Source organism: Odontesthes bonariensis, chromosome 9 (genome assembly GCF_027942865.1).
Source record: "Odontesthes bonariensis isolate fOdoBon6 chromosome 9, fOdoBon6.hap1, whole genome shotgun sequence".
Classification (NCBI taxonomy): Eukaryota; Metazoa; Chordata; class Actinopteri; order Atheriniformes; family Atherinopsidae; genus Odontesthes; species Odontesthes bonariensis.
This window is the reverse complement of record NC_134514.1, coordinates 5,480,087-5,505,457: the sequence shown is the minus strand read 5'-3', so window position 1 is coordinate 5,505,457 and position 25,371 is coordinate 5,480,087. Positions and strand designations below refer to the sequence as shown.

The window sequence follows — 25,371 nt, the reverse complement described above, 5'->3', positions numbered from 1 at the left end:
CGCCGTACTAAAAGTAATTCGACAGAAAAATGTCAGCATTCATTTGAGCAGGTTCAGGTTGGTGCATTACAAAGAAAAAACACAGCATTTGGGAACATTCTTAGCTGCATTCTGGGCAGCTGTGAGACGCTTTGAGGCTCAAAAAATTCAAACTTTAGATATTTAAGGGTAGTTTGTTTGTCAAAATCATCAGCTAATGCAGATCCACACACTAAAGACCAAAAATAAAGTTTTAAAACACGGTTATTCAGACCGATTCATTCAAAATCGTCCTTAAATAAAACTCACTGAGGCTGTTTTGACTCGTTTTTATTAATTTACTCTCTGAAAGAAGCAGAAGGATGAACAACAAACACTAAATAACCTATATTTAATATACACAGCAATAGCTTCAGGTTATCAATATTAATCCTGGAGGCTGGTAAACTATAGAACTCAGCTGAAGATGAAAATTGGAGTAATAAAGCATCAAAAACAGCAGGATGGAGGTATTTTCTGATCAGAGAGGAAGCAGGAAGCAGGTGAAACTGCTTCGATACAAACCAATGTCCTCAGATACAAGCCGAGCATCAGCAATTAGATGCATTATCAGACAAAAGTTCCAGTTATCACATAAAGTAAGTGAGGCTGTTCTTTTATTCATAGTTTATCCTCTTTCTATGTGAAGCAGGCACTTAAACCAGGACCGCCTCTGTTCATGACTTGCTTTCAAAGGCAGAGTTCTTAAATTATTAACCAACAACATAAGAAGTTACAGATAACAGCTGATTAACAATATTTCTAATGCTTGCTTTGTAAGTACCTCACCAGCCGTTAGAAATCCTCTAAAAACTCATCTGTGCACGACAAAATCCAATTTTGCCACCAGAAATACCTCTCTAGGCTTTAAAGTTGCTAAAGATAGGATTCCCCCTTTTCTTCCTTGTTCAATGGATAGATCAAATCTATAAATATATGCTAATTTGGCCAGTAAAGTTAAATTAAAGGGGCGTTTACAGCAGTATTTCCTAAAATAAAAGCTAAGATTACCTAAAGGTATACAGTGAATTTCAGAATAGCACACAAGAGCAAAACAGTGAGTTTCTACGAACTGAATTTAGCTGTAAACGGTTCCCAATGACAGACAGAAGACTGACACGCAGCAACCATTCACTTCACAAATAGAGCTGAACAACGCTCCCTGAACTAAACTAGAAATGTTTGTTACAACAAAGATGTCTGAGAAATATTTCCACAGACTGAAGAACTGCCTGCTTCTGTCAGTTAGCCACGCAGAACTTACCTCTAAGGATTATACAGAACCAAAGCTGCTCAGTGTTCAGTGATTTATATTTATTTATAACACGGCTGCCTTCCATCATAGTTATATACTGGTGCTGCAGCCATTTTCCAGTTGTGGTCCCAGAGTCATACACATCAGAGTAATGCTTTGCCTTCTGCTCAAATATAATTATTCGAATATGCACAATATTATGCTAACCATGCTAACATTAAGCACCACAACAAAAATGCCCATTCTGACACCAACAGAAACTCATTTCTTAACTTTAATTAAAACATTCACACTTTAACCTCCTTTAATGCACTTTGAAGGACGGTGGGCCGAATCTTCATAACTCCTCAAACTCTGGTGAGTCTTCACAAAAATGGAAATCCAAGTAGAACTTATAGAACTTAGAACTGAGTAGAACTTAGAACTGAGTATCACTCAGTGGGTCTACATGCACTGGAAAAAAATCAAAGTCTTACCAAGTATATTTGTCTCATTTCTAGTCCAAATATCTCATTACACTTAATATCAGACACAACTGCCTAACAAGTACTATTTCAGCCAGATATAGGGACTTGTTTTAATACAATACATCTGGAATATCTTGTTAAGTGAAAAAGTCTTGAAAACAAATTGTTTTGAGTCGGATTTCATATGAAACAAGCTTTTTTTTTTACATTTGAAGAGGTTTTTAAGCTAATTTCAAGATCGCTTTTATCTCAAAAGTCCTAAATATCACATTTTATTTCAAGAAATCTGGATAAGCCGATTTTCACTAGTTCCATTGGCAGATTTTTTTTTGCTTATTTCAAGCAAAAATGTCTTTTAATTGTTGTTTTTTTTTACTTATTTATGGAGGGGCATTTTTTCCAGTGTGGTGAGATTAATTCAATTATAGCAAGAGTTGTGTTATGCTCCTTATTTGAGCAAAGGGTAATTATCCTTGGATATATGGTGGTGAATGAATGGAATCAGAGGCACAACGCATGTCATACTCGGATACGATTAATCCAATCGCGAGTAACCCGATCCGATCCAATTTCTTGTCAGATTAAGGTGTCTCCATGAACTTAATAACTCAGTCTTATTGTAATTTAGCCCTTAATCTAATTTTTACTGTGCCATGTAACCCCACTGAGTCTGCTTCCAGTAACACCCTCTGATCCTCAATCAGGTAACCATCAGCAGGAAAAACAACAGTGACAGAGCCCTTTCTCTCTCAGCTCAGTCTCAACAAAAACACTGAAAATAAAGACACCAGCCTGCGCTTTATTCAGCTCCGATGATGCGGCACATTCCGGTGAAGAATAACAATTTTCCCTGAGCCTCAGAGAAAACAAATGAAATCAAAAACATGTTACCTGCAGAGTCTCACAGCAGATTTACTATACGGTGTCCCGTATATGAGAGAACTGAACAGATAAAAACTCTATAAATAATGGTTAAAAACTGTTGCATTTCCATTTTAATTCTTATTTACTTTAATGCTCCTTCCTGCCACCATCTTTTACATCTCACGGTGTTTAGAAAGAGCCATTTTCAGCTTTTCCAGGGCATTATTCTGGTAAATAATCCGTCTGATCAATGAAAGATATCACGCCCGGGAAGAATAAATATCAGAAACTTCCCTATTTAACAGGGTCCACGTCAAGATAACTTTCTAAAACCAATATAGTGGATTTCTACACTGGAGTATTCACTTCTTGGTCTGTTTTCAGAGCACCATTCCCATCTACTGGGAATCTGTGCAATGGAACCACATAAGTCTTGAGGGGCTGATTGTGATTCCACTGCACAAGCACAAGAAAAACAAACAAAGTGAACCGGATCATTAGGGGCTGAGTTGGAAGGGACTGTAAGGGGGTGGCGAGGTGGGTCAAGATCGCTGCACAGAACTGATGAGAGTCCTTGGTGTTATCAGCCTTGCCTGGAGGCCCGCTGAATAAAGATCAACTATCCAGGACTTGGTATAAATCACTGAGAATGGCCAAGGCAGGAGAGAGCAATGGGAGAGATGGGTAAAGATCTATATGGAAGGAATTAATGTACTGTATCAGCTGGGGAAGTGTGTGGGGGCGACGGAGCCAACGAATGAGAGCCCTTCACCTTTTCAGATAATCTATTTGTTCCACCTTTGATGGAAATCATAAATATTGATTTCTAAAGCCCAAACGCAGTGCTAAATTCATCTGTGCACATTTACACCCTCAACCAACTCTTTTCACGCTCCCTTTCAGAGAGCGACCGGTGGCAGGTAAGTGGTATTGATGCAGCGCTGGGGCGATAAATCGGACCAACAAACAAACAAACAAACAGCGCTGGCTTGCATCGCATAAAATGATGAATAACTAATGGCCTCGATAAGAAAGATCTCGCCACCGGTAGCAGTGGACGAGCACATATCCATGCAATTCATCATCTTTACAGGCCCACGCTTTGTCTTGGTTAAACTCGTGCACATTACTTAAATCATTACATAAACAAAAGGGAGACGAACGGACAGATTTCAGATGAGGAGGGAGAAAATGGAAGAGATGCTTCCTCTGAGATGGGTTTTCTGGCATGATTGGGATATCCTTTCCCTCTCAGAGGGAAGTTCACTGCTAACACGGGATCACCCGTCTCCCTTTAACTTACGATACTCACATTTTTAACCAGTTTAAATCTCACAAACTCTCATCTTTTGTGATCCTCGACTTGGTCTAAAGCAGAGATGCTCATTATGCGGCTCCTCAAGCTTAAATTGGCGGCTCGCACTCGTATAGTAGCTACAACTATATGGTAACAATAACAATACATTTTTTTCAAATAACATACAGCGAATACTGCACAGTATTGAGTATTTTTATTAAGTTTGCATTTTGTAGTATTAAAGGGATAGTTCGCCTCTTTTGACATGAAGCTGTATGACATCCCATATCAGCAACATCATTTATGAACATCTTCTTACCCCCTGCTGCGTCCTGTGAGCCGAGTTACAGCCTCGTTTTGGTGTTGACAAAAGTAGTTCCGGCTAGTTGGCTGGGGTTTAAAAAATAAAGCGTTTTGCTTCTCAAAACAATATGCGTTCAAAAGAGTAATACATTTGCATCACAAAATGTATGTACAAAAAGTCAGACCTCCCAATCGCTTGGCGCTATTTTCTCTCCCTTCGTATCACTGCCTGCTGTGCAGACCGAGCAGCAAACACCATAACAGGCGCGGCTGTCGGCAGCAGGCAGTGATACGAAGGGAGAGAAAATAGGGCCAAGCGATTGTGAGGTCTGACTTTTGCCTGGAGAACGATTTTGTGATGCAAAAGCATTACTCTTTTGAACGCATATTGTTTTGAGAAGCAAAACGCTCTATTTTTTAAACCCCAGCCAACTAGCCGGACTACCTTCAATGATGTTGCTGATATGGGATGTCATACAGCTTCATGTCAAAAGAGGCAAACTATCCCTTTAAGTATTTTTATTAAGTATTAATTAAGGCTTAATGGTGTTTACTAAAGGGGGAACTGTTAAACCTGGCAACGCAGCCCGCTTAAACCACCTCTCACTTGACCGCAGAGCACGTTAGCTCCTTTAGCCAGCGCGAGATGCAGGCACAATGGATTGGTTTTTAATTAAAAAAGGGCAAAAACCAGGCAGGAAGCTAAACTAGAGCCAGCTTGGCCCGCACCTAGCGTATAATTATCATATACTAAATACTAAATACGGCAACGATCGATGCTTGCTGTCAGAACAGCGCTCGTGCACCTTCGTGCACCTTCGTGCTCGTGCGCGTTCATGTACTCTAGAGGCGTGCCTTCGGGGGGAAAGTGAAGAACAGGGTTGGGACTTTTTACCTGTGTATTTTCAAAATGCAGCTTCGCTGGACTCAAAATCCAGGATCTCCTACCCTACCTTTAAGGTGAATATGGTCCTAATTGAAAATGTATTGGCTGTGTTGTTTCTTTTTTTATGGGATGTTTTATATGTAGAAATGCATATAAAGTGGACTTTAGTATGTTGTCGTAAAAGTGGCTCTTCCCTTGATTTTGTTGTGAAAAAAATAGCGAGTATCACTGATCTAAAGCAACGAAAGGTGAATTGGAATGACAGAAGTTTAAACTTTGTGTTCAACTTGCATATTTGAGGTGTCTGGTACTCTGATTTAAATGGAATATCGTAACTATAATATAAGGGTTAGGGAGACGGCCGTAGTGCGAAACGCCCTCATTGGTCAGCAGTGACGGCTGATTTGAGAGCTGGTTATGAGAGCGACTTCCTCTATCGCACCGTCGGGGGGACGCACTAATTACGGGCTCATGATGCAGAAGTCGATAGCGTGCTCACAGCTCAGCAGTCAGAGCGTTTTTATCTCCTCAGTAACAGACGATATAGTGATCATAGGCGGGGAGAGGGAAAGTGAGGGGGCAGGAAGAACCACACAGGAGCGATTACCAAGCAGAAAAAAGGACAGAGAGAGATTAGGAAGTGAGTGAGCGTTCACCCCGACAGCGACCCCTCACCTGCACCGCAGAGACGGCTAAATAATTGATTGTCGGGATGTGGCGGAGACGAGTTATCTTTCCTGTTCTGAAGGTCAGGTTTGGACAGAACAAAGAACTTTATTCATACTGCCAAAATCTTTACAAACAAAGGGAGATAAGAGAGGTGCTCCAAAGAGATGGAGCACCTCTAATTAATCTAATTAATCACATGATTTCCCTGATTAATCACGATTAATCACATTTGTACGCAAAATCCCAAAATGAATCCAAAAGTCGTGTATAGCTTTTAGCATTTAGCTTTATTTTAAATGTGCTGCCATATGAATGAAAGTGCCATAACATTTGTTGTGCAAACACACTTTTAACATCAGCATCTTTCTGTAGTTTTTATGTAGAAGCCTCGCTCCACTGTCTGTTTCCTTGAATGACTTGCTGCTATCAGTTGTGTGTTTTGCCTTTAAGTGATATTTTAGACTGGAACTACTACGCTGAGAAGACAATTCAACTTGGCAGTGTTTACAGATGACTTTGGTTCTGTCGACTCCGCCGTCTGGAAGAGCTTTAAAATGAAAATGGCCGAGAAAAAGTGCCGTACCCTTCTCCAGGTTTGGTGGATCCGCCAATTACTTTCTTTTCCGGTTCCGCAGCAGACAGCAACAGACTTTTACAAAATAAAAGCACGTGAGCAACAGACTTTGACAATAATAAAAGCATGTGAGCAACAGACTTTTACAATAATAAAAGCCTGTGAGCAACAGACTTTTACAATAATAAAAGCATGTGAGCAACAGACTTTTACAAAATAAAAGCCTGTGAGCAACAGACTTTCACAATAATAAAAGCCTGTGAGCAACAGACTTTGACAATAATAAAAGCATGTGAGCAACAGACTTTTACAAAATAAAAGCCTGTGAGCAACAGACTTTCACAATAATAAAAGCCTGTGAGCAACAGACTTTTACAAAATAAAAGCCTGTGAGCAACAGACTTTCACAATAATAAAAGCCTGTGAGCAACAGACTTTCACAATAATAAAAGCATGTGAGCAACAGACTTTCACAATAATAAAAGCATGTGAGCAACAGACTTTCACAATAGTAAAAGCATGTGAGCAAAATACTTTTACAAAATAAAAGCCTGTGAGCAACAGACGTTTACAATAATAAAATGAATAATAAAACCTGCGCTAATGCGCAATAAAATATTTGTCGGCGTTAAATAATTAACGAGTTATAACGCGGTAACAACGAGTCAACTCACCCAGCCCTAACTATAAAAATAAAAAATCGGAGTGTCTATTTGCACCCCTGGTACAAATAGCCTTGGCCACACAGCTGAGCTATTCACACCCCGTGACATAACACCAAAATAAAAGCTGCTGGCTTGCACAAAAAAACATGGCGGACATCCGTTTTTTCGTCATCAGAAAGTGAAGAATACTGCTAGGTTTCGGCACTAATATCTGTTCCAATTAAAAACTAGATGGAAACATTGTGTTTTATTTTCATAATCGATGTTCAGTGAACACATTACAACCGTCAGTTTGTTAGTTTTTAGAAATTTCGCGATCATGACGTTCAGCCATAATAACTATAAAGTTACCTGCACACCACGGATATGTTATAGGATCAACTAGCGTAGTGGTAAGCGATTTGGGTAAAGATACAGGAGTCTCGGGTTCGATTCTTACCCGATGCGTTTTGGCAGTGAGAAGTGATAGTGCGCATACCAACGTCTCTGCAGAGAAGCCGCGCAATTTGAAAAACAATTCAGTTCTCAAACGGAAGTTTTGATTGCAACAATTAGCTAGTGCACCAGGGTGTAAATAGCACACTTTGCTATAAATAGCATACATTATTCTGAATGTCTATTAGTACCCCTGGTCCTAAAGAAGGTTCTTTATAGATCTGTGATTCTTCACACCCAGTGAATTATCACCAAAAACAGCTTGCTCGTGAGCACAAAGGCCATTGCGGACATTCGTTTTTTCTTCATCAGAAAGCGAAGAATTCTGATGGCACTAATATCTTTTTAAATTGAAATATAGATGTCTTTCTTAACTCTTAGCTGAGGACATCTCTGGCTTAATGGATAGCAACGTAATCCTCCATACGGGAGACAGTGGTTCAACTAGCTATCATTTCATGCTAAATCACCTCTCCCATTTTTCGTTAAGCTTAAAGTTATGATTATTAGCTATATAACCAAAGCAACCATGAAACAAAACTTTAGCTGCCATTTCAGTTTATTTTTTCATAATCATCCTTGGGTTCAATTTGAATGCGAGTAGTAGATCGAGATATCTTATGCCCTGTTGCTTGAAGCATATACCTTGGACCTCCGGCATTGGTAACCCTTTATTGATCACCTCACGTTTGGATAGAAAAGGCATTTTGGCGCCGGTTTTGGAGAGGCTAAACTATTTGAAGTTACCCCGGTGCGTACACTTCTAATTGCACCAGGGTACAAATAGCATACACTTCGAATTGCACCGGGGTACAAATAGCATACACTTCTAATTGCACCAGACGGGGTATCAATAAAACACATTGCTGAGTGCACCGGGGTACGAATAGCATTCACTTCTATTTGCACCAGGGTACAATCAGCATACAGTGCTAATTGTACCAGGGGTGCAAATAGCCTTACCCATAAAAAAATCTCTGTCACAACAACCACAAACTGAATGAATGCATTTGTGGGGAAGTTAGACTAAAACTCAGGCTGTTGAGGTTGGAAATTTGCACCTTTCATGACTTTTTTTTGTCAACAACCGTCTATGAAATGGGGCGGCTCAAATCTTTCGACGCATCCATCGTTGTGTGAATCTCTGCACCAGGGACAAAAGCATTTAGTAACATGTGGCACATCTTAAGATGTGCTGTACGTCTGTGAGAATGGGTTCATGTGGCTTGTAAAGTAAAAGCGCTGTATAAGCGTTTACCATTAATACCAAAATACTGTAAAAGCGTTTCCTCTCTGTTGGATAAAAGGAAGCAGTGCAGGCGTTTCCTAAAGTGGGTGTGGTTTCATCTTTTAAACATCTCAGAGGTTCTCCCATTATAGATCCACTCCAGCGCTCCCAGCTGTCTTGTAAGAGCTGCACTCACTCTGATATAATGAAATGTCATGTTGTGGTGGATCAATGCACACATCAATAGAACAGCGGGTCTCTGCGGATCATTTCACTGCGTCCTTTTTTTTTTTTTTTTTTCTCTCCTAAACTCATGATGAACTCAGTCATAAAGCAAGCTGTCGATTACCCAAACACAACCCTGTCACTTTGGGCTCACCTCGCTCTAAAAATACGTTAATCAGGGAGCCGCTGAGATCTGTGGGGGGCTGTGGAAAATGATCCAGCATTTTTATCGCCACCCACCACCTGACGACATGCTGCATTTGCTGTATGTTGGAAGTGTGAAATCAGAGCTTCTTCGCTTTTAACAGCAAATCTTAATCAGCAGTTTTATAGCTCACTGAAGTTAAAAAGAAATGAGCTAATAATGCTCTACCAATATTTTGTTTAACGTCCAATTATATATTATAAGAATAGCAAATAAAACATTCTATGTTTACTTGATAAACTACCTTTCTCCCTGCACATGTTGGGGTTTTTAAACCTTATCTGAGGTCCCAGATATCAGACTTCTTTTGCGTTTTCTCAAAGTTTTATAAGTGGGAGGTTGAAAATTTCCAATTTCCATTGGTTATTAAGTTGAGAATAAAATGTAAGATGCGAGTGCAGCAGCCGTTTATCCCTTACTAAAAGAAAAAAGGTAAATGTTGGTAAAATGTGGCCATAAAACGCAGCAGGATTTCGTTATTCAAGCATTTTTCCGTGTGATGTTTGGCGATCCTGGCTTGGTTTTGGTGTACTTTCTCATATGGTAACAATGTGTTTAAAGTGTTACTGATTGCAATTGGTGTCCAAATTTCTATCTGCATGGCTGCACAAAGCTGTCCCCCCTTACCTCATAAAAGCAAGTCTTGTTCTGCGTCTCAAGTCCTCATGTGCGGTAACCCCACACACCAACACTTTTTCATTCTGAGTTTACATATACATGCTAACTGTAGCACAAATATATGGGTAGTTTATTTTCATTTGATAATATTGAAGTACATTAGTTCTAATTGTAGCGCGCACATTTAGTTAGCTTTTGTATGTTTAATTTAGTCAAATATTTAATTTGTTGGGCTTTCTTTTGTTGGTGCTGTGGGGGAAGTACCTTGGACTCTGGCTGGAACACTCCAATCTTTGACTAGCTGATTGGGTGATACCATCTAGAGTTCCATGGGGGAAGACTATGGAGTCTTCATTCTAATTTTTGCATTAGTTCTGATTTGCTTATTTTGTTAACTTTGTTTAGTTATTAGTCATTTAAGTTTATTCTTAAGATAACTGTGTTTAGTTACTTTTGTTTAAAATTGTGTAGATGTTTCCCTTCCCCCTTCCTCAGTGTGTCACTATGGTCTGATCAGCCAGTATTTAAGTCCCCTTTGTGTGTTGTGTGTCAGGTCAGTTTTTTTGTTTTTTGAGTCGTTAGTTTGAGGTTGATTCTTAAGCTAACTGTGTTTAGTTACTTCATTTTGACCTCTTTTAAAGGGCTCTGCAACTATTGTTTGAAGTTTGTTATTTTTTGGGGAATAAACCCATTTTTCTTGAAAATGATTTCTGTGTCCTCATGCTTGACCGGCTCGGTCCCTCACACCTCGTGTCAGCCAAATAGGATCTTCTCACATCGTAATTCGCCTAATTCTAACCGGTTTTCACTGTATGACATTTGAAAGACGCAGTGCACTACAGTCTGATTGACCATCTCAATTTAAGGCCTTGTAATCGATCTTAATCTCAGCTGGTTGCAATTTTATAGAACAAAATGCAGCACAAGAGAAGTTAGATAATCTGAAGCCAATCGGCGGAGGGAAAGAGGCTAAACGACATAGTTGGAGAAAAAACAACATTCTATATAATTAAAAGCAAGCTTGGCTTGAAGTGTACGGAAGCCCAGAGCGGATGTGGTACGTATAAACTTTTTTCTGATGGTTTTCGAGGCCACGAGATGCCTCGAAAAAGAGAGTTCTGGGAAACCTTCATTGGAAATTGTTTGGAATATGTAGCAGGACGTTGTTCCTGCAACATATTCCTACTCTTTATAAGCAGAGGGGGGCAGAGCAGCCAAAAATTGTACTCAAGTAAAATAACTGTTACTTCAGAATAATATGACTCAAGTAAAAGTAAAACGTTAGTCATCCAAATAATTACTTGAGTAAGAGTAAAAAAGTGCTTGGTGAAAAAAACTACTCAAGTACTGAGTAACTGTTGAGTAACGTCTGATTTATTTGTTAACACAAGCATTCAATCAGACAGACAAAAATACTAAATAATCATCTTTAGGCCAATTAGAGTTCATCCAATTGATAAAATAAATTAAAATGAATTTATTAATTACAAAATAGGTTAAATTAGAATGGTAAATTCAAGTACTTCAATAAAAAGTAAAAGAGACTTCAGAAATGTTTAAAACATATGTAACCCATATGGAACCTAAAAAACAAACATTCACCTATCCATGGGGGGAAAAACGAGTTTAGGAAACTTAGCGCTACATGTTTCCTCAAGTTAGATGTTGAGTTTCTGCTGAAATGTGCGTTTGTTTTGGTTGACACAGAAGACACATAATGTAGCTGCTGTTTCTCACTCTTTGTAAGGTAAACATGCTTTCAGTATGAGGCCTCGTCTGCGTCTTCATTTCCCACCGTCGGTTCTGACATTTTTCATCTGTTTCTTTGTTTGTTTGCTACGACTGCTAATGCTAAAGCTAACCCGTCCCGCCGCTGAGATCGAGTATGATCACGTGACCAGACTGCACGGCTGCGTCTGATTGGTGGAACACAGTCAGGTGGTAGAGCCTTTGGCGGAAGTCTCTCTCTCTCTGTCAGAATAAAACATTAAAATGAGGCGTACGCGGGGGGATAAAAATAATGAGGCGTAGAATACCAAAGAGGTGAGAAGAAAAGTAACCAGCTCATTGTAGCCTAATGTAGCGGAGTAAGAGGACAGTTTCTGCTGCACACATCTACTCAAGTAAAACTAAAAAGTATAGTGATTTAAAACTACTCCTAGAAGTATAATTTTTTTCAAAAACTTACTCAAGTAAATGTAACTCATTACCACCCACCTCTGTTTATAAGTCACTCAGTCTTTTTTAAATTTATTCATTTTTTAATTATTTTTTTAATCTATTTTTTTTTTTTAATTAAATTTTTTAATTAAATGGCTGGCAGCCAATGAGTAAATCAAAAAAGAATTAAAAAACAAAAAACAAATAAATAAATAATAATATTTTTTAAAAAAGTCACTCAGTCAATATAGACTATTCAATGCAGCGAACTGCAACTGGAACACTGAAGGTAACAGGGTAAGAGAAGCCCTGTAGTGGAACTCTGCGGTTAAGGAGCCCGGGTTCAGACGCCGTGGGGAGGTGCTCCAAAGTCGAGCTCCAGGTGGGAAAAGGTAGTTAATGAAATCTAACTTTGTCTGTGGGACGCGTCTCATGTTCTTTTGCCTTTTTAGGACATTTAGGATGATTGAGGCAAGAAATGAGAGCATTAAATGCATCCATGTGGAAGTAGGCCCAAAATCCATCTGTGATATGTTCAGAGAATATAAAGCCAGCAGAGCTCTAAAGCCTGATTCTTACTCGGCGCAACCGCGCAACTGTTCTGGCTCGAGAACCATTAATGACGTCATCGAAAGCACCAGCCCCTTCACAGTTCCTTCAGCTCATAAGCGCAGTTTGCGCCGAGTATGCGTCACATTTGCAGTTCTCTCCAGACCAGCGGGCGTCACTGTTGAGGAAACAAGCTGAAAAGCATAGGAAGAAAGCATACACAATGCCACCTGTGGTGTCACGTCAGCAGAGGCTGGCACATCTGATGGAATGAATTTACTCTGGGTGTAGAACTGTATATGTATCTCAGAGCTAAGCGGCTGCGGCAAAAACAGAATGCACGAATGCATTTCCATGTTTTCTTCACCTCCACCACCGACTGCCCCAGATGCCTGCCGATTTCCCCCCAGGAATTCGACACTGCCGTGTTGTCCCAGTATAACTTCATAGACGTGTCGTACAGATGTTTGTAGAGGCGCACCCTCTCGGTCACCGCGGTCTCTGCAGTGTTCATGTTTCCTTTCTCTTGGTCAGCTGTTTCCGGTTGAGCTCGCTCGAAGTCAGAAAAAAAGTTGTGTGCGCGCCCTTGCGACGCGCGAGGATTTTTTAAGCTTGCGACGGGGGGCGTGGCGGAATTTTGGGTCACGTGACCGTTTGCGCCATTTGCGACCAGCTAGTAAGAATGGGTCAAAGCGAGGTTGCGCCGAGTAAGAATCAGGCTTTAGATCCAAGGACTCAGGTCAGCTGGTCCAGTCCAGAGTCCAGACTAAACATGGAGAAGCAGCATTTAGCTGTTCTGCTGCAAACAAGTGGAACAAACTGCCAGTGGAGATTAAACTTTCACCAAATGGAGACATTTATAAATCCAGGTTAAAAACATTTCTGTTCTCATGTGTCTATGCATGAAATCTTTGAACTTATCTGGACTGTTGCTTGTTTTTAAATTAATTTAAATTATTTTATGTTGTTTCTCTTTATGTTCTTTTATGTATTTAATGCTTCTTCCACTCCCTGCTGCAATAATTTTATTTTATGTGAAGCTCTTTGAATTGTTTTGTACATGAAATGTGCTATATAAATAAACTTGATTTGATTTGATTTTGATGTGCAAGGGCTGAAATATGCTCAAAGCAGTTAGCTCGCACCTACGCAGTGAAATTAAAACAGTATAGACTACGACTGAATATAAACTTCAAAGATCAGGACTCTCTCTGATCTCTGCTATCTAAAGTGGGGGCAACTAATTATGAGTGTAGGCAGTTTTTAAAGGGGAAGAAAACTGCAGACAACACACTTTTTACTCTGATCCGTGATCAAAACAAAAAGTTCAACAACTCACTTCCTGAGTTTTTAATAACAAAGCTAACACACTGGAAAAAAATCAAAGTCTTACCAAGTATATTTGTCTCATTTCTAGTCAAAATATCTTATTACACTTGATATAAGACACAACTGCCTAACAAGTACTATTTCAGCCAGATATAGGGACTTGTTTGAAGACAATACATCTGGAATATCTTGTTAAAGCAATACAATGTAACTTCTCAAAAAGCCCACTATGGAGCTCCCCCTACAGGCTTGGAGGTAATGTATGGTTACACTGTCGTAAATACAACACCCTTTCGCTTTCACGTTTCACATTTGTTGACAAACCGGCGAGGAGTCAGAAGGTGCAAGCTATGTCGACCAAGAAGGTAAGAGTAATCAAATGTACCTGGGAGCGTGAGAGGGGTCTATTTGTTTTTGCGGTAGGTGTGCCAGAAAGCAAGTCGAAGTACTTCCGCTCAGCTCCCGGGCCGCTCCAGCAAAGTTACATAGCGCAGTTTTTCCAACTCAGACCCCCGAAGGGCATAGGAGACAGGCCAATCGTAATATTAAAACTCATTCTAGCCGCACAGTTTTTTTCAAGCTGTTATTTTAAGGTAGAAATGTTACATAGTATTACTTTAAGTGAAAAAGTCTTGAAAACAAATTGTTTTGAGTCATATTTCACATGAAACAATCTTTTTTTTTAAATTTGAAGAGGTTTTTAAGCTAATTTCAAGATCACTTTTATCTCAAAAGTCCTAAATATCACATTTTATTTCAAGAAATCTTGACAAGCCGATTTTCACTAGTTCCATTGGCAGATTTTTTTTGCTCATTTCAAGCAAAAACGTCTTGTATTTGCTGTTTTTTTTCCTTATTTTTGGAGGGGCATTTTTTCCAGAGTAATTGTTTTGTGTAAGGTATGATGTTGCAACATAATGGATATTAAACTGCAGCGTCCTTTACTGCCTGAGAAGGATTGTTGTCATGCCAGCGGAGGCTCTCTGCTTCACACTTTTGACATTTTTAGTCTCAAATGTTCCTTCAACATTTCCGGCGTGCGTCTCGATTCACACGATAGGAAGGTGAAAACACTTTGGAACTGAATCAGTAGAATGTACCTTTAAAAAAAAAAAAAAAACTGCTTTAAAGTGTTCATAATTCTGCTGGAGACGGTTCTGCCACTCAGACAAAAGATCCACTGACCCTTTCTTTTTGCTTCACCCTCCATTTCCGCTGGGATCAAACCTCCATGTGATGCAACGGATAATGAGCTCAGACTCAGGCAGATTCGTCACTATGACAACCACGGCTCAGACTGCCGCTGGGTGCCACCTCCCACACTAATAATAAATACCGTGCCCGCCAAATGACCAGGATGAGGTCAGCGTGGTACACAGCCCACCCCTCTAATGAATTATCCCACTTACGTAAAGGACCGTGCAAACCGAGCCTTAAACCGAAGACGGTGAATAAAAAGACGGAGAAATTACCGCTCCACTGGAGTGCGTTTGTTGAGAGAAATGAAGAGAGTTGGCAGAATCAGCCCGTGTGAAACGGTTTGTGACCTTCACGTCACGGAGGAAACAGCGTGGAGATGTGCACAGATGCAGCAGCTCCCTACGTGTTCATTTCATCCGTCTAGCTTTTTAACTGAAGCATCATTTGTGATGACACAGAAAGACAAGAAAATATATTTGCTTTTAATTAGGGCTGGGCAACGATTAAAATGTTTAATCTAATTAATCACATGATTTCTCTGATTAATCACGATTAATCGCATTTGTAGCAAATCCAAAAATGAATCCAAAAGTAGTGTATAGCATTTAGCATTTAGTTTTATTTTAAATGTGCTGCCATATGAATGAAAGTGCCATAACATTTGTTGTGCAAACACACTTTTAACATCAGCATCTTTCTGTAGTTTTTATGTAGAAGCCTCGCTCCACTGTCTGTTTCCTTGAATGACTTGCTGCTATCAGTTGTGTGTTTTGCCTTTAAGTGATATTTTAGACTGGAACTACTACGCTGAGAAGACAATTCAACTTGGCAGTGTTTACAGATGACTTTGGTTCTGTCGACTCCGCCGTCTGGAAGAACTTTGAAATGAAAATGGCCGAGTAAAAGTTCCGTACCCTTCTCCATGTTTGGTGGATGCGCCGATTACTTTCTTTTCCGGTTCCGCAGCAGACAGCAGCAGACTTTTACAAAATAAAAGCCTGTGAGCAACAGACTTTTACAATAATAAAATAAATAATAAAACCTGCGCTAATGCGCGATAAAATATTTGTCGGCGTTAAGTAATCAATGAGTTAACGGGATAATAACGAGTTAACTTGCCCAGCCCTACTTTTAATTACGTGTTTGCGTGTGTATCACAGCCCTTCATTTGCTGTGCAGCTGCACATGTCCACAGAAATGTTATGGACTGTAGGGGCCAGTATGACAGGATATCTGATGCTCTTGATTTAGGGCTCCCTCCTTTATTGTCTCCGCATTCAGTATTGCCACTATGGTCCAAGCACATGCACAATTACCCTGAAAACAGGGCCAGATGCCTACTTAAAGGCAAAGTTAAAAAGCAAGTACATTTCTTTCCATTCTGGTGTTCTGAAACCAGCCAGCACAGGCGGGTCAAGCACCACTTTGGACTATTGTTGTTACAATTGTTATTGTATTTTTATCCGTGCTAAGATGCTGACACTGTTTTGCCCTGAGAATTCACCATCTTCTTTGTGTTGCCATCGACTGTAATGTGACAAAACAATCGGATGTACCGAACAAACGGACCCGTTTTACCCCATAAAAACAGAAACTCCCACTTCTGACCACGATTTCAGCTCCAAACTGATCAAAAACATGTTTTTTCTTTGACATTTCTGGGGCTGTTGTCTTTGTTATTTAATTATATAACTATGTGTGTTGTGCACAGATAAATAAAAGGAAAACAAGAAATGATTCATCATCTGAAGGAAGTGAAGTGTAGCTTTGATGATTAATAAGAGGAGGAGCAGCTTGTTTCTGAGAAGGCAGATGCTCATTTGCCTCATTTGAAATGTTCAGGTATGTTTGGGAGTTTTGAACTAATTTAACAGGTTTTAAAGCAATTGGAAATGTGGTTTTCCTACTTACGTCCCTACAGTAACAGCAACTCTACAGGGAGAGCAAAACGTATGCATGTAGTGTGAGAAATCAAGAACTTGCCTCCATTTAAACCAGCCAAGCAGCTGGTAGAAAACAAAATAAGATTCCGTAGATGTTGCCGAGTCTTACCTTGACCTCAATGAAGTCGGGCTGACCCAAAGCAATGAGCTCGGAGTAGGCCTGCATCTCCTCCACATTCCAGGCCTTCACCAGCGTCAGTCTGTACACCGTCCTCTGCCTCTGGATGTACAAACGGGAGTCGATAAGAGAGGGAACAAACAAGCCCGTTTCCTAATGTTCCTACAGTCCTAACAGTGGGCAAAGGTTTTAAAAACTAAAAAGCTCCGTGTTTGATTTAAAATAGAATAAAGATAACCACTAAGTGCTAAAAACTAAGGAATTCGGTTCTTGACGAGTATTTTTTCTTATTTTGAATTTGATGCCATTTTATTTTGCCGTCTGTTTTCCATCTGAAGCTGAAGTTAAACTTTCCAAATCATGTGATTCTTGATGCTATAATAATTCACATGGACAACAAAGCTGTAAATCACTCAAACAGCAGGTTTTGAATATAAGATCCTTTCTGTGCTGTTTGTGATGTGCAGCCATTGGCTAACTAATATAAAATAAATCTACACTGGAAAAAATCTAAATCTTACCAAGTATATTTGCCTCATTGAGCATCTCATTACACTTAATATAAGACAACTGCCTAACAAGTACCATTTCAGCCAGATATAGGGACTTGTTTGAAGACAATACTTCTTGAATATCTTGTTAAATGAAAAAGTCTTGAAAACATCTTGTTTTGAGTCATATTTCACATGAAACAAGCTTTTATTTTATTTGAAGAGGTTTTAAAGCTAATTTCAAGATCACTTTTATCTCAAAAGTCCTAAATATCACATCTTATTTCAAGAAATCTTGACAAGCCGATTTTCACTAGTTCCATTGGCAGATTTTTTTGCTTATTTGATATCTGCACGATATCTTTTAACTTATCTTGACTGTTGCTTGTTTTCAAATTCATTTAAATGATTTTATTTGTTTCTCTTTATATTCTTTTATGTCTTTTTAATGCTTCTTACACTCCCTGCTGCAATGCTTTTATTTTATGTAAAGCACTTTGAATTGTTTGTACATGAAATGTGCTACAAATAAATTTGATTTGATTTGATTTATTTCAAGCAAAAATGTCTTGTATTTGTTGTGTTTTTTTTTATTTATTTTTGGAGGGGCATTTTTTCCAGTGTAATACAGAATCTGCAGCTTTGGATGTGTGTCGGGGAGAAATAAAAACAAATCTGATCTATACCTCACTGTGAGGTATTTAAAAGGCAGAGCTGTGAGTTTGAGCTGCTGTTGGTGTACAGCAGCAGAAAGTGGATTATTGATGTGATGGAGAGGAGAATATACGCAATCAAAGACAAACACCAGACGAAGAAATGGTAAGAAACGACATGACAAATGGTTAATATGAAAAAAACAAAAAAACAAGTAAAGAGTAATGGGAGAAGAGAGCGCACCCTTTCCTTCATTTTCTCCCAACTTGCACTGGAAGGTTATCTTTCGGCATGGCAGGGAAGGGGATAATTGGCCAGTGGCAGCAGGGAGGTGAGGCAAGCTGCCTCTCTTCCGTATCTGACATTGAGGCACAACTCTATCAATTCCCATTGCACTGACAGGGAGGCCAGGTGGAGGAGAGGAGGACAGACACAGAGCAGAGAGGGATAAGTGCCCTGGATGGATGGAGATGGAGGGCACCATGAAATGGGAAATGACTTGGGAACATAGAGAGCTGAATCAGGCAGATGGCAAAAGAAACAGATTATTTTCAGATGAGGACAAAGATAGACCATGATATTGGGTTGAGGTGCACACACTTAAGTACATAAATAATAACAATCATCATCATTTCAATCTAAAAAGCTGATTAAACACGTATTCTTTCACACAAAAATTCATGCACTGGAAAAAAATCAAAGTCTTACCAAGTATATTTGTCTCATTTCTAGTCAAAATATCTCATTACACTTAATATAAGACACAGCTGCCTAACAAGTACTATTTCAGCCAGATATAGGGACTTGTTTGAAGACAATACATCTGGAATATCTTGTTAAATTAAAAAGTCTTGAAAACAAATTGTTTTGAGTAGGCTTTCATATGTAACAAGCTTTTTTTGACATTTGAAAAGGTTTTTAAGCTAATTTCAAGATCACTTTTATCTCAAAAGTCCTAAACATCACATCTTATTTCAAGAAATCTTAACAAGCCGATTTTCACTAGTTCCATTGGCAGATTTTTTTGGCTTATTTCAAGCAAAAACGTCTTGTATTTTTTATTTTTCTTACTTATTTTTGGAGGGGCATTTTTTCAGTGCACCCTTCAAAAGCATTTATAAAATATTCACTGGGCATATATCAACACTGGAAAAAAAATCTAAATTACCAGGTATATTTGTCTCATTTCTAGTCAAATATCATTACACTTAATATAAAGACACAACTGCCTAACAAGTACCATTTCAGCCAGATATAGGGACTTTTTTGAAGACAATACATCTTGAATATCTTGTCAATCCGATTTTCACTAGTTCCATTGGCAGATTTTACTGCTTATTTCAAGTAAAAACGTCTTGTATTTGTTGTTTTTTCACTTATTTTTGATGGGGAATTTTTTCCAGTGCTTTGAATTAAAGCTGTGCTCGTGTGCGCCAAAGGCCAAACCATCGCTCACATTTAGTTCCCACAGTGGGATCAAAGCCAACAATATAACCAAATAACTGCACTTCAGAAGCGTCACACGTAAAGAAATGCATAGAAACAAAAAATGATTCATTCCAGTAAAATAATATAATCTTTTTACAATGAAAACATTCCAAACATTTGGTGTGAATCTACTTTTTAAAATGCTGAGGCAGGTGATGTATTATTAGACCTTTTCTAATGACTTCACGAAACTGTCAAACAGGATTCAAAATAATGAGATTACCTGAAATACGCAGAAAAATGTGCCGGCAGGACGAAGTGCCACTTTGTGACAGCAGCAGGACTTTGCTGTCACTAGCCTGGCCTAAGGGGGACTGACCTTTAGTCACTTTGGAGAGGGAGCAATCAGTTTTCATATCTACAGTCACCAGCATTCCAGATTAAATACGTGCACTGGGCTCGTTTGTTCCCTGCCCTGAGGTGCAGCTGTGGGGCTCAGCTGCATGCAGATTTGGGTGAAATGCACCCGTTCTGATGGACCTTTTAATATTTACTGTCATCATCACGCTGGTCCACTGTCTATTCTGTGTCATCTCTATCTTCATGCTGTGAAACAGAGGCCGGTGCTCTTAAAATGCGGCAGTCATGACTCAGCAGGAAGAGCGACTGTCCTCTAAAAGGAAGGCTGGTGGTTTGACCCCCAGCTCCAACATGTCAGGGAGTCCCACTCTGTCCCCAGTGTGCTCATCGGAGTGACTGTCCAGGAAAAGCGCTGCATGTATAAAATGATGCATGCTGTATGAGCGTCTGTGTGGATGAATGAGAAACACTGATTCACAGAACCTAAACGTGTTTAAAAAGATAGAAATATCGACTTTTCACCGTAAAATCAACACCGAAAAAGCCAAAAACTGATAGAATAAAGAAGCCAGTAAAGTGATGGAGAGTCCTGTTTGATCAGCACTTATGGATGTGTAAAGTTATGTCCCTTGATGGTTTACAGTAATATGTAGAGTAATTACTAGGGCTGGGCAACGATTAAAATTTTTAATCTAATTAATCACATGATTTCCCTGATTAATCACGATTAATCGCATTTGTACGCAAAATCCAAAAATTAATCCAAAAGTAGTGTATAGCTTTTAGCGTTTAGTTTTATTTTAAATGCGCTGCCATATGAATGAAAGTGCCATAACATTTGTTGTGCAAACACACTTTTAACATCAGCATCTTTCTGTAGTTTTTATGTAGAAGCCTCGCTCCACTGTCTGTTTCCTTGAATGACTTGCTGCTATCAGTTGTGTGTTTTGCCTTTAAGTGATATTTTAGACTGGAACTACTACGCTGAGAAGACAATTCAACTTGGCTGTAAATGCAGGAGTTTTTTTAAAATTTATTTTGAAATGAGTGCTTTTATGTTGAAAGAAGTGAAACAGGAAGTAGCGCCGGTTAGCTCCGTTAGCTTCACACAGAGACCGAGCAGCACCTGTAGCGGTGATGTTACCTGCTAGTTTATCTTTATTTTATTCCTCCATGCTTCGTGGTGTTTGCTGTAACTGTGTGAATGTGATGCATTCAACAGACTTTTACAATAATAAAACCTGCGTTAATGCGCGATAAAATATTTATTGGCGTTAAATAATTAACAAGTTAACGCGATAATAACGAGTCAACTCGCCCAGCCCGAGTAATAAGAGATTGATTGAAAAGGCTGTTTTAGAATGTATGCAAAAAGAAGTTTATCATTTTAAGGCCGTTCGTTCCTAAAAATCCAAGTTATTCCTGTTACTTTAGGCAATTTAGGTTTCAGCTCCTAAACCAAGAACATTTCCATATGGCGCCTGGGGAAGTTGGGGATAAAACCAGCAACGTTACAACTGAAGGCACGACAACTGCAGGAACCTCAGGCTGATATTTTCATTAGTGATGCTCCGATCAGCATTTTTTGGACCGATCACCAAAATCATGATCTGCCCGATTGCCGATCACAGAAGGAATCTGACATTTCCATGCCTTTCATCTAGCAGAGAGTGCACCATTTATAGAAATTAAACCGCCAGAGGTAGCTGGGGACATGTAGAACAAGAATCTGGTGGAGTCGGCAGAGAACATTTTGATTTGGTTCTAAAGGAAGTTTTCAAATCTGACTATGCAGAAATGAGTTTGATTCTGAATATGCTTCAATAATTTTGTTCTATCATTTTGTTTCAATCATTAAAAAGAATGTAGTAAAAATAACAACCAAGTAATGACAGGTGTATGTATTCCAACAAATGAAAAATCAACTTCGATATAGATTTCTGAGTTTACGGGGTGCACTTGAATGCACCATAAATCCGCTCACACGCTACCGTACGACGCGATGTAAACGGGCACTCGATTTTCAAGTGTAGCTAGCGCGAAGCGCAGATGGCGTGACCGCAGTAAGTTTCACATCTTTCTGACACACTTTGAAGAAATTCCAGACAAGAGAGGTCATGTTGTCGAGATGCACTGTAGAGGTTTTGCCTGTTCGGTTCTGTACACACGTCACGTACCACATTAGAAAGTGGTCGCTAGTAATTTACGTCACGTGATCGGTTTTTTGATCGGCAGCCGATCGATCGGAGCATCACTAATTTTCATGTTGGGATGAGCCAGGTGCAATTAGAGTGCAACGATCTGTTCCAGGAAATATGCAAACCTTACACTTAAAATCATGAAACCTGCTATTGGAGGTACTTTTTCAAGCTGTAGTGACAGCACATTTAGCTTTTTTTTCAGTCTTGGGAGACAAAAAAGGTAAAATTTTAACTTAATATCGACATGTTCTTTAAAATGAATTCTTCTGAATTTCACTGGTCCCTTTATATTTTTAAACCGTTTTTTTTAAATTGTTTTTTAAATTCTTAGAGTGTTTTTAAAGTGTTTATAATTGTATAAACATTTTTATTGCTTTATTATGTCTGCTACTGGATGCTTGAATTTCCTTCGGGATCAATAAAGTATCTATCTATCTATCCATCTATCCATCTATCTATCTATCTATCTATCTTAAAGATTACAAATCGGTCATTAAATAAACCCCCTTTCCCCACTTGATTAACATATTAAAGGTTTGAAGTGCTCCTTATAGTTCAATCCTTTATAATATAAAGACTGTATAATATATAATATAAAGATTTAAAGACTTTAAATCCGTGTTCACTGTGAAGTCCACAAAGAAAAGCAGAAATCTTCAGGGATCCGTATCATTAAAAACCTTTTGTTCAGTGTATTTAAGAAAAAAGAGGAGACAGAACCGTTACAAATAGGCCAAAGTGTGATGGTTAAACAGAATGAGAGCGTGATCGTAAAAGGGAATGTGGCACCGTAATGGTTGTATCTGGATTATCGTGTTTTTTTAATGATTGTTGGAGGCCAAAACTGAGGGAAAGAAAACTCAGTTAAGTCCTTGATTAACAGGGGAGCGTTCATCCAACACTTAATTACGAGCTGGAAAGCAGCACCGTGTGGTGCGAGATAATTTAATGTTTAATGCAACCAAACACACAGTTTATGGCTCCTAAAATATTCAGAGATGTAACTTTACAAATTATAGAAATAAAATACAGAAAAAAAAAGGTTTAAAACTAATAATCGACATCATTTTAGCTCGAGTGCACACTGGAAAAAATTTAAATCTTACCAAGTATATTTGTCTCATTGAGTATCTCATTACACTTAATATAAGACACAACTGCCCAACAAGTACCATTTCAGCCGATATAGGGACTTGTTTGAAGACAATACATCTGGAATATCTTGTTAAATGAAAAAGTCTTGAAAACAAATTGTTTTGAGTCAGATTTCATATGAAACAAGCTTTTTTTTTTTTCATTTGAAGAGATTTTTAAGCTAATTTCAAGATCACTTTTAACTCAAAAGTCCCAAATATCACATTTTATTTAGAGAAATCTTGACAAGCCGATTTTCACTAGTTCCACTGGCAGATTTTTTTGCTTATTTCAAGCAAAAACGTCTTTTATTTGTTGTTTTTTTACTTATTTTTGGAGGGGCATTTTTTCCAGTGCAGTTGGATCTCAGGAGCCCTGGTTCTGTTTAATCTTCACCTTCACTAACCGGCCGTTTTAGTCAGACGTTACAGTTTTAGGACAGAACCACGTTGGGGTAGTCACACTTGGGAGAAAACAGCACCGACATACCGGGTGATTCAGGCGTGCGCAGCTTACAGCTGGAGAGCAATTGATCTGTTTTCCTCCTCTTATCTGGTTAAACTTGGCTGAGCAGATGCATCCCTTTTTAAGCAGAACTTTCTATTACAGTAGCACACAGTTCAACCCCTCACTGATAAGGCCGCCTGGGTGGAAACCAAATTAGTGAAGTGGGGGTAGCTTACCTTCTCTCCGAGAGCCCTGAGGCTGTCCAGGAAGCGTGGCCAGAAGTCCTTGAAAAGCGGTCGGTCAATCTTTTTCAGGCTATCTTTGGTGCTGGCATCCACACTGACGTACAGCTGAGTAACTGGCACCAGGCTCCTGGAAATGAGAAAAGATGTAGATGGAAGCGAGTCGGGCAAAAATGATGAGAAAGGCAGGCACACAGTGTATGGGGCAGTTAGAGGGAATATTCATGCATGCACACACACAACACAAAATAAAACTAATACATATTTCTGGGTAGTTTCTCATTAGGCTGCAGATTTTCTGAACAAAAACAGATTTGTGTTCATGTTCCTCGTGGCTTCATTCACACAAACACTTCAGGCATAGGAAGACATTACTGATATTTTACTCACACTGGAAAAAATGTAAATCTCATTACACTTGATATAAGACACAACTGCCTAACAAGTACTATTTCAGCCAGATATAGGGACTTGTTTTAATACAATACATCTGGAATATCTTGTTAAGTGAAAAAGTCTTGAAAACAAATTGTTTTGAGTCATATTTCACATGAAACAAGCTTTTGTTGACATTTGAAGAGGTTTTTAAGCTAATTTCAAGGTCACTTTTAACTCAAAAGTCCTAAATATCACATCTTATTTCAAGAAATCTTGACAAGCCCATTTTCACTAGTTCCATTGGCAGATTTTTTGCTTATTTCAAGCAAAAACGTCTTGTATTTGTTGTTTTTTGACTTATTTTTGGAGGGGCATTTTTTTCCAGTACAGTATTTCTAAATGTAAATGTACTTTATTTATACAGCCTTTTACAGACAATCCTTACGATGTACCAAAGTGTTTTACAGCAGGTAATAAATAAAGAGAAGAATAAGTTAAAACAAATAAAAACAATAAAAGAACAGTGAAAGCAATAAAATATAAAAAAAATCAAATAAGATAAAATAAGATAAAAGTGTCATCATATTATCGTATTAAAAGCAATCCTAAATAAGTAAGTTTTTAGCCTGGATCTGAAGAGGCCCAGGTCAGAAATAAGACGCAGCTGGACGGGGGGCTTATTCCAGAGCCTGGGGGCAGCTTTGGGAAAAGGCTCGCTCACCCCAGGGTTTGTATTCTGACCTGGGCACTTCCAGCAGAAACTGATCTGTTGACCTCAGAGCTCTACCAGGACTGTTAAAAGCTCAGATAAATACGACGGGGCGAGGCCGTTAAGAGCTTTAAAAACAAACATTAAAAGTTTAAAATGAGTTCTATAAAGAACAGGAAGCCAATGGAGGGAGTTCAGAACAGGAGTGATGCAATAGTCTGACCTTGAACTTATTAGGGCATGGATGGCTTTCAAGTATTGAACTAATAAAAGTGAGCTGCAGTAGTAAACAGAAGTATAAAAATAAAGAATCTTCATG

At 38.9% G+C, this 25,371-nt stretch overlaps 1 protein-coding gene across 1 annotated transcript in view; it reads right to left on the bottom strand.

Moving 5' to 3' along the window:
- tyw1 (tRNA-yW synthesizing protein 1 homolog (S. cerevisiae)) overlaps positions 1–25,371 on the bottom strand; it is a 74,606-nt gene that overhangs the window by 10,523 nt on the left and 38,712 nt on the right. The window contains exons 13-14 of the mRNA XM_075472835.1: positions 23,960–24,095; positions 17,000–17,110 (exon numbers count right to left, since the gene is read on the bottom strand). Coding sequence (XP_075328950.1) covers positions 17,000–17,110; positions 23,960–24,095 — 247 coding nt within the window. The remainder of the gene's footprint in view (positions 1–16,999; positions 17,111–23,959; positions 24,096–25,371) is intronic.